Source organism: Hemicordylus capensis, chromosome 1, assembly GCF_027244095.1.
Source record: "Hemicordylus capensis ecotype Gifberg chromosome 1, rHemCap1.1.pri, whole genome shotgun sequence".
Classification (NCBI taxonomy): Eukaryota; Metazoa; Chordata; class Lepidosauria; order Squamata; family Cordylidae; genus Hemicordylus; species Hemicordylus capensis.
In genome coordinates this window covers 237,515,202-237,527,415 of record NC_069657.1, presented here as the reverse complement: position 1 = coordinate 237,527,415, position 12,214 = coordinate 237,515,202, and the positions used below count along the sequence as shown (strand labels likewise).

At 44.7% G+C, this 12,214-nt stretch overlaps 1 protein-coding gene across 9 annotated transcripts in view; it reads left to right on the top strand.

The window, feature by feature from the left end:
• The window catches only part of CPS1 (carbamoyl-phosphate synthase 1), a 175,815-nt gene that overhangs the window by 121,625 nt on the left and 41,976 nt on the right, over positions 1-12,214 (top strand). For all 9 annotated transcript variants that reach the window (XM_053283405.1, XM_053283401.1, XM_053283406.1 and 6 more), the window contains 2 exons: positions 2,847-2,922; positions 11,738-11,815. In XM_053283405.1, the coding sequence (XP_053139380.1) occupies positions 2,847-2,922; positions 11,738-11,815 (154 nt within the window). The remainder of the gene's footprint in view (positions 1-2,846; positions 2,923-11,737; positions 11,816-12,214) is intronic.

Here is a 12,214-nt window from a genome sequence, read left to right as displayed (position 1 = left end):
TTGAGAGAGTAGATGATCCTGTTGATGCTCTGGTCTCCCTCTAGTATGAGGAGATGGGTCAAATGATTGACATGGTCATGCCTAGGCATCCTCTCCCGACCTGCCGAGTCCAAGCGACTCCCTGGTATACAGGTGAGTTGTGGATAATGAAGCAGGCTGGTAGATGGCTTGAGTGTCTTTGGCAGAAAACTCAGAACGAATGTGACCGAACACAGGCTAGAGCCCATATTCGGGCCTATTCTGTGGTGGCAATGGCGGCGAAGAAACCTACTTTTCCACCAGCATCGTGTCTTCTCCGTGTCGTCCCGTGGAGCTTTTTCAAGTGGTTCGGGGCCTCCTATGTGAAGGCCCTAAAGACCATCAAACAGAACCCTCAGCAGCCCACTGTGACCAATTTGCATTACATTTTTCAGATAAAATCACTCATATCCATTCTGACTTGGATGTTAAGGTTTTTACAGCACCAGGACTGGATGTTGCCAATGTACCATCTGGTCATGTTATATTGGATAGTTTTCAGATTGGGCGGTGGGAGTGGTAAATGCCTCTCAGAAGCAGGAAGTGTGCCCCCTCAGCTGAAGGAGGCAATCATTAGGCCCCTCCTTTAAAGGCCCTCATTGGACCCAGCTGATTTAAATAACTTTCAACCAGTCTCTAACCTCCCCTTCTTGGGCAAGGTGTTGGAAAGCATGGTGATGTCTCAGCTCCAGGCAGCCCTGGATGACTCTGATTACTTAGATCCTTTCCAGCCTGGCTTCTGGCCTAGACAAGGGATGGAATCTGCCTTGGTTACCCTGGTGGACGATCTATGCCAGGAGACAGACAGAGGGAGTGTGACTCTGTTGATCCCCCTGGACTTCTCAGCAGCTTTCGATACCATCAACTATAGTATCCTTCTGGGTCGCTTCTCCTAGTGGGGACACAGTTATACGGGGCTCTGCTCCTACGTGAGGGCCATACTCGGAAGGCGATGCTGGGGGTGCCTGCTCCACACCTTGGCCTTTGGCTTATGGGGAGCCACAAGGATCTATTCTGTCTCCTGTACTGTTTAACATCTACATGTAAACTCTGGAGGAGGTAATCTCTGTGTGTGGGCTGCGGTGCCATCAATATGCTCCAATTATCTTTTAAGTCAGCAGACAACAGGGAGGCAGTAGATGCTCTGAACCAGGGTTTGGAGGCTGTTCTGGACTGGATGGGCTTCAAACAAGCTGAAACATAATCCCAATAAGATGGAAGTGCTCTGGGTTGGTAAAACTGATCATCCGAGTAGTGAGATGAATCTGATCTTGGACGGGGTCACGCTCCCTCTGAATGACAAAGCTGCGACCCTACTTGGAGAAGTCGGACCTGACCTCAGTCACTCATATTTTGTTAACATCCAGATTGGACTACTGCAATGCACTTTACGTGGGGCTGCCCTTGAAGATGGTTTGGAAGCTTCAGCTGGTCCAGCATGCTGCTGTAAGGATGCTTGTGGGTGCAAGTCGCTTCATGAGTGTCACACCCATTCTGCAGCAGCTTCATTGTTTACGGGTCTGCTTCTGGGCTAGATTCAAGATACTGGTCTTGAACTTTAAAGCTCCACACGGCTTGGGGCCAGGGTACCTGTCAGACTGCATTTGCCCATATGAATCTGGCAGGGCCCTCCATTATCTTAGGCCCTGCTCATGGCCTGGCCACTAACAGAGATCTGGTTGGCATCTGAGGGGCCACAACTGAAAAGGCCCCGTCTCTCCAAAAAGGCCCTGTCTTTTGACAGAAAACTCAGAATGAATGTGATGGACCGGGCCCAGAGACAGGGCCTTTTCGATTGTGGCCCCTCAGCTTTAGAATACCCTCCCCAAAGAGCTTTGCCATGCTCCCTCCCTCAGTGTTTTTAAAAACATATCTTTTAAAAGAGGCTTTTTTATTATTTATCTGCTGCTTATATCTGGTAGATTCTTTAGTTTTTATTGTTCTCAGTTTTTAGCTTTTTATGTAACTTTTAATTTGAAACTTTATAAAAGATTGTAATTGTAATTGTCATTTTAACCTGGGCTTTTAAGCTGTTTAACTTGTTTAATTTTATTTGTCTCTTATTCTACATTGTATCTGTTTTATTAATGTTGTGAGCTACCCTGAGCAGTAGTGTACTGGAGGGGCAGGATATAAAATTTTTAAACAAACAAACAAACAAACAAATAAATAATGGTAATAAATAATAATGAGTAAAGAAACTGCATATATGACTTCAGAAAAATAAGCTGAATCCCAGCCAAAGAGTATGGCTGCAGTGTATAAGAACCTCCTCATGTATATCACAGTTGGCAAGATGCCAAATTCAGGAATGATGCAACAAAGCTGTGGACATTTTTGTTGGCATATTAATTTTTTGGATATCACATATTTACATCTTTCTTAAATATGGCTCCCATTTTTTTTAAAAAAAGGATTTGGTCAGGTTGTTTTTTTTTTAAAGGATCTGAGGTTAATGAAAAGTTGAAGTGAGAACTTCTTTTGACTGAGAAGCAACTCACAAACAAAGTATTTTGAACAATACTAAGTTAGATACAAATCTTTTTTAGAGGAGATATTTGGGGAAATGTCTACTACAGAATCAAATACATTTTTTTTTTAGTTTTAAGTGATGGACTCTTCCCCCCCCCCAGTATTTTCTTGGGGGCAGTCACCTCTTGGGGGTAAGCGCAATACCAACTCTCTTTGGTGAACAGTCGCTTCTCCCTTTCAGCTAAAGAAAGAACAGGGGGCGGTGGTTTGAATGGGAGAGATTTTGAACATGAAAACTTTAATGTTTCGTGAATGAGAGTAGCTTTAACCCAAGGTCCTTTTTTCTTTCCTCATAGTGGCTCAGCAATGAATGTAGTATATACAGAAAAAGAGATGAAGAAGTTCTTGGCAGAGGCAACAAGAGTTTCCCAGGTATTAAGCATGCTTTCATTTGCCTTATACTCCTTACATTTGCCTCAACCCTTTCAGTTAACCTGGCCTTCTGTTAGCTATTTTTGCACTTGTTTCATTTTGGGGGTGTTTCAAGATGAGGTCATTTGGATATAGTTAGTTTTGCTTATTCATTTGTAATGCCTTTCTGATTGATTGATTGATTGATTGATTGAGTGCTGGCAAGTCGTTGTCGACTCTTAGTGACCACATAGATAGATTCTCTCCAGGATGATCTGTCTTCAACTTGGCCTTTAAGGTCTCTCAGTGGTGCATTCATTGCTGTCGTAATCGAGTCCATCCACCTTGCTGCTGGCCGTCCTCTTCTTCTCTTTCCTTCAAATTTCCCCAGCATTATGGACTTCTCAAGGGAGCTGGGTCTTTGCATAATGTGTCCAAAGTATGATAGTTTCAACCTGGTCATTTGTGCCTTTCTAGTTCCATATTTACCAGGGCTTGCACTGAATAATGCCCCTCTATCCTTCCTTGATATTTTACCTCACATAAAGCTGGCCATACATCTAAATCTTTCCTTAATGGGGGTGACAGCCCAAGTTTTTAAGCTGTTTACCTTTCTGTATTCTCTTGCATGAATGTCTTGCATGCTCCCACCGTTTATGACTGGCTGACATCCTAACTCACTCTGCACACATGCAGCGAAAAAAAGCACATATGTAGCTGATGCACTCTTGCTTTTGCAGCATGGGTGCTTGAGCGTGTGGGGGTGATTTTCACCAATCTCTCTGGAAGCGCTCTGGGCAATCCACTAATATGTGCTTGAGGGTTGCGTGACCCTCAGAGACATATTAGCAGATTGCACAGAGTGCTTCTGAGGGAAGGCAAAAATCAGGGGAAATTGTTCCATGTGTTTGAGTGCCCATGCTGCAGAAGCAGGAGTGCATCAGCTGCACATGTACTTATGGGAGGAGAGCTGGTCTTGTGATAGCAAGCATAAATTGTCCCCTTTTTAAAGCAGCATCTGCCCTGGTTTGCATTTGAATGGGAGACTACACATGAGTACTGTAAGATATTACCCTTAGGGGATGGGGCTGCTCTGGGAAGAGCACCTGCATGCTTGTATGCAGAAGGTTCCAAGTTCCCACCCTGGCATTTCCCGATAGGGCTGGGAGAGACTCCTGCCTGCAGCTTTGGAGAAGCTACTGCCAGTCTGTGTAGACACTACTGAACTAGATGGACCAATGATCTGACTTGATATATGGCAGCTTCCTGTGTTCCTTTGTTCTTTTCATGGCACTTGAGCAGCATTACATAGAATGTCAGCGAATCAGTTTTCAGTTCCTGGAAAGCGTCTGTTATAAAGTCTTCTATCTAACAGGCTGAGAAAGATTAAGTCAGTTCTTGATAAGAGGGCAAAGGTTGCTGGATGTATTATGTTCTTGTTCGCTTGATTTTTTTAAAAAGTAGGGAAGTGAAACTACTTTTTTTTTAAAAATAGATTTTTTAAAAAAAGTTTTTTTAAAAGTAGAGTAGCATAGTAGGAGTGTGTGTGGAAACAATTTTCGTGGTTCAGTCTGAACTGGAATCAAATTTGGACCAGATCGTGGTCTGCAAACTGGTTTGGTCGGACTGACCAACCGGTCTGGTCCATCCTACTAAACCCTGTTAAACTGGTTCACTGTAAAGGAGAATCTGGTGAGGATTCCCCTTTGCTTCTGAAGAAAAAAAGTTTTTTTAAAGGGGGGTGGGGGAGTAGCAAGTGAGAGGCATATTTCAAAGTCAAACAGAAAGTGCTTACCAGTAGGCCTGCAGTGCTTCCCCCCATCCTTGCAGCGGCAGCAATCCATCAATCAATGTTCATTTTCAATCAAAGTTAGAATACAGTTGCAGCGGCGACAGCCTATCTGTGCATGCACAGAGGTCATTTGCGTGGTCAGCGTGCTGACTACGCCGCCAAAAAAAGAAAAAGAAAAAACCTAGGTTGCCAAATGTTATGTCGCCACAGGCTGACATCTTGACTAACAAAGTGCATGGGTAAGGCGGGACTTCTGGGATATGACAGGGGCTCATGTGCAGCTCCCCCAGTCCCTCTCTGCACTTGCTGCTGTGCAAGGCCAACGCCCTGCCCATGCTCTGGAGTGCTCTGGAAGAGAGGAAACAACTTGCTAAGCTTCAGCAACATGCTTTCTTTCTCCCAGAGTCTTCTGTGTGGACAGAGCGGGGACGTTTCCCCTGCTTGTGCAACAGCATGCAGGGAGAGGGACTGAGAGAGCTGCACACAAGCTCCAGTTGTGTCCCAGCAGTTCCTTTTTACCCACATACTTACTTAGGATGCCAGCTACAGTTTGGACACCATCTTGGAAAATGAACACCTTCGTTTCTCCATCCTATATGATCTGGCATATAGCTTGTCATTCACATGAGAATTTCCTCATAAGAAGCAGCCTTTGTTATTATGAGTAGTGGCCAAACTGGGGGGGTATACATTTTGGCAACTTAGATTTTTAAATTCAGCACACTCCCCGCCCCCAATTGTGAAACATTTGATTTCTACCTGTTACCCCCAAGTACCATCACCTCCTCAGTTCCTGTTTTATATACAGTTCATGTAGATTTTCGAAGACTGGTGTGGGGTATTTTGCTTGAGGCTGACTTGTGCAAAAATAATGGACCATATACTGTGATAGAGAGTCTTGTAGAGGTCAGTCTCCCGGTAGTGTGGAACATTTGGTATTGTCCAAAGCTTATTTTGGAATACGTATTCCTAGTTCCATATTCATTTTATATATACTGGCAATTATTTAGAATGACAGCAGCACACCTGAGCATGACGTATGCATAAACAAAGCGTTCAGCTGCACATGATGCTATCCTGTTTCATAGGGTACAGCATCACAGTTGTGTGGATGTATGACTTATTTTGGGGTGCACACATTCAGTTCCTTATTCATTTAATGCATTAGCTACTATTGGTATAAGCAGAAGTAAGCAAGTGACTTGTGCCAAAACAAAGCCTAGGGCTGGACAGGATGTTGGAGCAGCTCATAATTGAAAGCCAGTTGTGTGGGTATATGTTTTGGCTCAAAGCTTATTTTGAGATGCGGGCTGGGCCCCAAGTTCCCTCTTTATACATACAATAATTTCTGAAAAACAATGGCTAACAGTCCCTTGGAGACAGTTGCTTTTCAAAACCTGAACTTTCATGGGGTGTCCCTCAGGGCTCCATATTGTCTCCAATGCTGTCTAACATCCACCTGAAACCGCTGGGGAGAGATCATCAGGAGATTTGGTGCAGGGTGTTATCAGTATGCCGATGACACCCAAATCTATTTCTCCATGTCAGCATGATCAGGAGAAGGCATAACCTCCCTAAATGCCTGCCTGGAGGCAGTGCGGGGTCGGTACTTGGGAGATTATTTGATCTGTCTGTTCTGGATGGGGTAAAACTCCCCCAGAAGGAACAGGGAGCTTCTCCAGAAGGAAGTCTGGGTGTGCTTCTGGATCCTAACCTCTCTCTGGTGTCTCAGGTTGTGGCAGTGGCTAGAGGTGCTTTCTATCAGCTTTGACTGATATGCCCGCAGTGTCTGTTTCTTGAGATAAACAACCTCAGATAAATGAACAGTGGTACATTTGCTGTTAATCTCCAGACTGGACTTCTGCAATGCGCTCTATGTAGGGCTGCCTTTGTATGTAGTCAGGAAACTGCAATTGGTACAGAATGTGGCAGCCAGGTGGGTCTCTAGGTCATCTCAGAGAGGCCATATCACTCCAGTATTAAAAGAGCTATGCTGGCTGCTGATAGTTTCCGGGCAAAATACAAGGTGCTGCAGGTTATAACCTATACAACCCTTCACAGCATAGGCCGTGGGTATTTAAGAGAAAGTCTTCCTTGCCATGAGCCCCATGAGATCATTCAGAGAGGTCCATCTGCAGTTGCCGCCTGGCTTGTCTGGTGGCTACACAGGGATGGCCCTTCTCCGTTGCTGCCCTGAGACTTTGGAACGCGCACCCTGCTGAAAAAGAGCCTCCTCATCTCTGACAACTTTTTAGAAGGCAGTTAAGACACATTTGTTCACCCAGGCTTTTAATTAGATTTACAGTTTTTGATAGTTTAACATTGTGTTAAATTTTAAATTATTGTAATGTTTTAACATTTTTAATTTTGTTTTAAGTTGTTTTGTTGTATACCACCTAGACACATAAGTTTTGGGTGGTATACAAATCTGTTAAATAAATAAATATTTTTGAGCTTTGTGCACTTTTTCATAATCATCTGTTTGCTACTGATTTCCCCCCAAATTTCACAAATTTCCATAGCAATTTATGAAAAACAGTGACCATTTTCAAAGATGGTGGCCAAACATGGGGTATAAAATTAGGCTATGTAGAGTTTTGAATTCACTGAGGCTATTCACACGATTGTAGAAAATTGGGCTAGCCTCCACTGGCCCGATTTTCTACAATCGTGAGAACCACTGGGCTTGGCTGCGAGCCCGGTGGTTCTTGAACGGGTAACCCGCTCAAGTAGCCCGCCCCTTAAACCGGGTTTGCAGAGCCAGTGCTCAGCAAAGCTGGGTTTTTTATCATGAGTAGCTGTGGTGCTGCTCTGCACCACGGTTACGAGTAGACCCCCGGCGGGAGGCTGACAAGCAGCCTCCCGGCTCGGGGGTCTCCCCAGTATGCCCTGCGTGCTCGCTCAGGGCATACTGGAGCTTCTGGGGGCCGCACGGCCCCCAAACTCCCCAGCCCCTGCTGGCTCCGTCACGGAGCCAGCAATCATGTGGGCAGCCAATCCGGCCGCCCAGGGCTCCCACCCTGCTCATATGTGGGGGAGCGGGCTTAGCTCGCTCTCCCTGCTCACTCTCACAAACTGGGTTTCACTGATCGTGAGACACGGCTCACTGTATTTTTTTCCTTAAGAAACACCTGGTGTCTACTAATTGCCCTCAAATGCCTTTACCTTCCACGTTTCTTGAAATCTTTCTAGTTTGCAAGGTAAGGTTCTGCAGTTGGAGTGTGGCGAGCAGGATACCCTAACAACTGTTTCAAATGGAAAAGTGGAGCCATGGAAGTGAAGGGACTTCATCAAATCACATAGAACCAATTCATATTGGTGGTAGAAAGTAACCACCTTTATTGGGAATAAATTCTGATTTCTGCACTTGATGCTGGTGAAGATTTTGCCTCTTCTCAAAAGGTTTCCCTAACATGTTTATCTTTTACACTGTTGTTGGCTCACTAGGTGAGGTGGCCACTTCTAGCTGCCTCATCTGGCCCTCTGGCCCCCAAACCTCACCTGTCAGTGGTGGCACATGCAATCCAAACACTGCTGCCAACTTCACACTTCTCATCCCACTCATCCTAGTTCTGCTCTGCCTTTACAAATGTCAGAGATCAGGGAATTGGTAGTGGCAGGAAGTTTTCTCAAAGGCACTTCCTGAAGCTCCAGTTTACTGCCCCTCCTTGTCCATGCCCCTTTTAAAGTTTCTGATCCCAACCCTTGCAGGTTTTGAAAAGGGTGCAGAATGAGAAGAAGAGGCTGCCAGGAGCATCCCCTTGTCGACCCTGTCCCCTTAAAGGAGGGGTGGTGTGAGGCACCTCACCTTGGACTCCCAAAGGCCTTGGGCTGCCCTGCTTTCAAAGGAAAGACAGAAACTCTGCCTATGGCAGAACATAAAGCACTGTTTGAGGACATCCTTGGAGAAGGGATAAAACTTGCTCCTCCCCTCTGACACCCAGGCAATGCGCTTTTTCCCATTTGGAGCAAGTGAGGATCAGATTAAAGCGTAGGAGTCTCAAGCATTTGCAGGACTGGATTTTCTTCTTCTCAGAACTCTCATTTTTCAAAAGAGAAGTAGCATTTATTAAGCCACTTAAAGACTAGATTTTCAAGGCTCAGCATCCAACATACCAATCACTTTTGGACATCTGGTTCCAGCCAGGAGCTTTGTCCTGTTTAGAAAATTCGGTGCTCCGTGATTAGCTTAGTGTCGCACAATGATTTTGTGTTACGAGTCAGAAATACAGTTAAGACTTATTGACTTCTCATTCTGTACCCGACTCTTTGGACCATGATAGTTCCATCATAGCTTTCCAAATGTCACAGTTCCTTGAGCAGCCTTGGCTGATGCTGGGATGTCAGTATATATTACAAAGTGAGGTAACAAATGATAAAATACTCTAATCATTTCAATAAATATTGTTGGGATGTGTTCTGAAAAAATATTGCAACTGAAACTTAATTCTATAATTGCCCATGAAAATTCATGGGCAGGGTAGGAGGTTTCATGGTGGAGGGAGTAGGGAAAGAGGGCCTTCCCCCTGTATTTCCTCCGTTCCTACCTTTCCCATGTCTCGTACATCATCTTTCTTCTTGCGTCCCTCCCCTGTTATTTATTTAATTATCAGTTCACTTCTAGTCTGCTTTGCTACATAAAATGTACTCAAAACAGTGTACTAAAATGAGTAATAATATGCACACTAGCCAACCCCCCACAGAGCATCTGTGCGCTCTTTGGGGCCGGCTGCCTCTTCCCCCCACCTTCTGCCCCAGTCTCTGGCAGGTGACCAATCCTCCTGGGTGCACCTCAGCCAATCAGGCGCCTCCAATCAGCTGGGCACCGGGACGCACATTCCAAGGCTCACCCAGGAGAATTAAATATATAGATTGTTGTGTACCTATTACGGCGCTGTATCACTTTGACCCGATAACTGGGTCTGAGGTTATACAAGACCGAGCAAAAGATTTTTCACTGGAAAAAGTCTGATGAAAATTTCCTCCAATATTGGGAAACTATTCAATACATTACTGCATTGTATCGGTGTTCTATCAAATGGTATCAAGCGGAGGCGGAGAGATTTACCTTTAATGAAGATCTGGCTTCTGTGACAAAATCAGCAGTCCACAGCGGTAGCGATTAAAATCGATGCTTTTCCTTTACATAAGAGCAGCACTGCTGGATCAGGCCCAAGCCCTGTCTAGTCCAGCATCCTGATTCCCACAGTGGTCCACCAGATGCCTCTGAGAAGCCCACAGGCAAGAGGTGAGGGCATGCCCTCTTTCCTGCTGCTTCACCCTGGCAACTGGTATTTAGAGGCATCTTCCCTGGTCTCACTCTATAATGTGCCAATAAAGAAAGCAATGTCATGACATCGTGTCTTTTTCCTGGTGCATTACTGGCATGGGGTTAGGGTGGGAGGAATGTGGGAGGAATGGCCACACTCTATAGTTACAGCATGTGGCCAGTTTTTTTCAGTACAAGTGACCTTCATTATTTGTGAGGGTTCTGTCCCTGCCAATTTCCACAGATACCACAACTGGATAGAGAGACCTTAACCTTATGGGGATTGGCAAGGGTGGGGGGTTTAGGCTGCTTGAGCTTAAAAAACCACTAAAAAAGCAGGGAGGGGGCAGAAATAAGGGTAGAAAAGCATAATATCTTGGTCTCCAGAAATGACCCCCAAATTTTTCATTTTCATTTTTTAAAAAGAAAAAAAGAGCCACAAAATGCTCTGTGTTTCAACATGGTGGCTGGAAATGACATCAGAAGTCATTTCCGGCCATTCAGGAATCACAGATAGGCAAAAACTGCCTATATTTCATGCTGCAGATAAAGAGTCTCCACAAATACATGAAACTGCAATCCACAAATAATGAGGGTCTCCTGTGATGCACCAGGAAAAGGATGCAAGGTGATGATGTTGCTGCCTTTCATGGTGCAGAGACCAAGAAAAGAAAGCTGGCAATTCTAAATGTCACCAATACAGGTTGCCAATTTCATCACAGAAGCTAGATCTTCACTAAAGGTATGCTCCACACCCATCTCCACTCCTATCCTGATGCACTGAGTGGCTACCGATTATCAGCTCAGTGTGGTCCAGCACCCCTCCATCATTAGCACAATGCAAGAATGGCCTGGATTGGGATTGGGACTGGGATGTGCCAGATAATCTGAGCCATGAACAGCCCTAGTGTATATAGAACTTCGTGATGATGAGAAAAGAGATACATGTAGGCATGTAGGCATAGGAAAATAAAATTGGTGTTCATGATGGAAAGGATGACATCCAGCATCTAAAGTAAGTCAGCCTTCATGTAGCAGCCATAATGTACGCAGCACTAACTCTGTGTCCATCCCATTGAAATAAGTGGCTTGGCTACCCATATGAAGCACTGGGATCGAGCCCGATCCTGGTGCTGCCTCGGCCCCAAGCCTGGGAATTTATCCCAGGCTTTAACCTGGGTTTAAGGATTTGTGTATGCCTGGGCTGCGCGCGGCCCACCCACACAGAGAGCGGAGCAGCAAGAGCGCCTGGCTGAGGGAGGGTCCCTCAATGCACTACACTTCTGGCATAGTGCATTGAAGGATGTCCGAGGATTTCCTCCTCTGGCTCCCTGCTTTGCTGCTCGCTGTGGTGCAGTTTGTGTGCGGGGCCTGCCTCCATGGGCAGGGGTCATCTGTGGGGTCCGCCTCCCCACCAGCCCTCCGCCCCACCAGCAGAATTGGTCATGGGCACGACATTACAATTTGCTAGTCATTTTCAAATGTTATCTGCACAATCATGAAAGCTACAAAATTGCTGTTTATACAGAATGGAAACATTCATTCAGGGAACTAAATTCTGTGCTAACTATCAATTTTAGAAGATTAACAGCTCCTCTTAAGACTTATTCCCAGTTAGTCTTTTTTCAATCTTGGCCCAGTCACCTTTTTGGGCCAAGATTTAATCACTTGGCCCCGCCCAGGTGTTTCCAAAACTGGAATTTGTGCCGGTCACTAACAGAGTGCCAAATATGTTAATACAGGATGTATCTTTTTCTTTCTCATTATGATAATAGGAACACCCTGTTGTACTCACTAAATTCATTGAGGGAGCTCGAGAAGTAGAAATGGATGCTGTTGCAAAGGATGGAAAGGTACAAACATTTCCTAATAATCCCACCCCCCACTTTCCAGGATTTACGAAAGAAATCTAACAGAGGTTTGACAAATGTTGCATTTTAAGCTGCCAACAGAGGTTCTTTTCAGATGAACGGGGGGGGGGGAGCAGCCTTAAAACAGTTTTTATAAAGATACCTCATCTTGAAAGATCTTTTCTCTTTTCAATATGTCTGTCTTTAAAATAATAAAAAGATGATACAATTTAGTAATGTTTTAAAACTGCCTTTGTTTTAGCTCTCTGGTTTCTTTTAATCGTTCTCTGTTAGTGAGCAAAGGACAGGATATTTTTCTAGTATTTTTGACTATATATGCAATGATATATATATATATATATATATATATTTTTTTCTTTTTCTTTTTTCTTTCTCAAACTG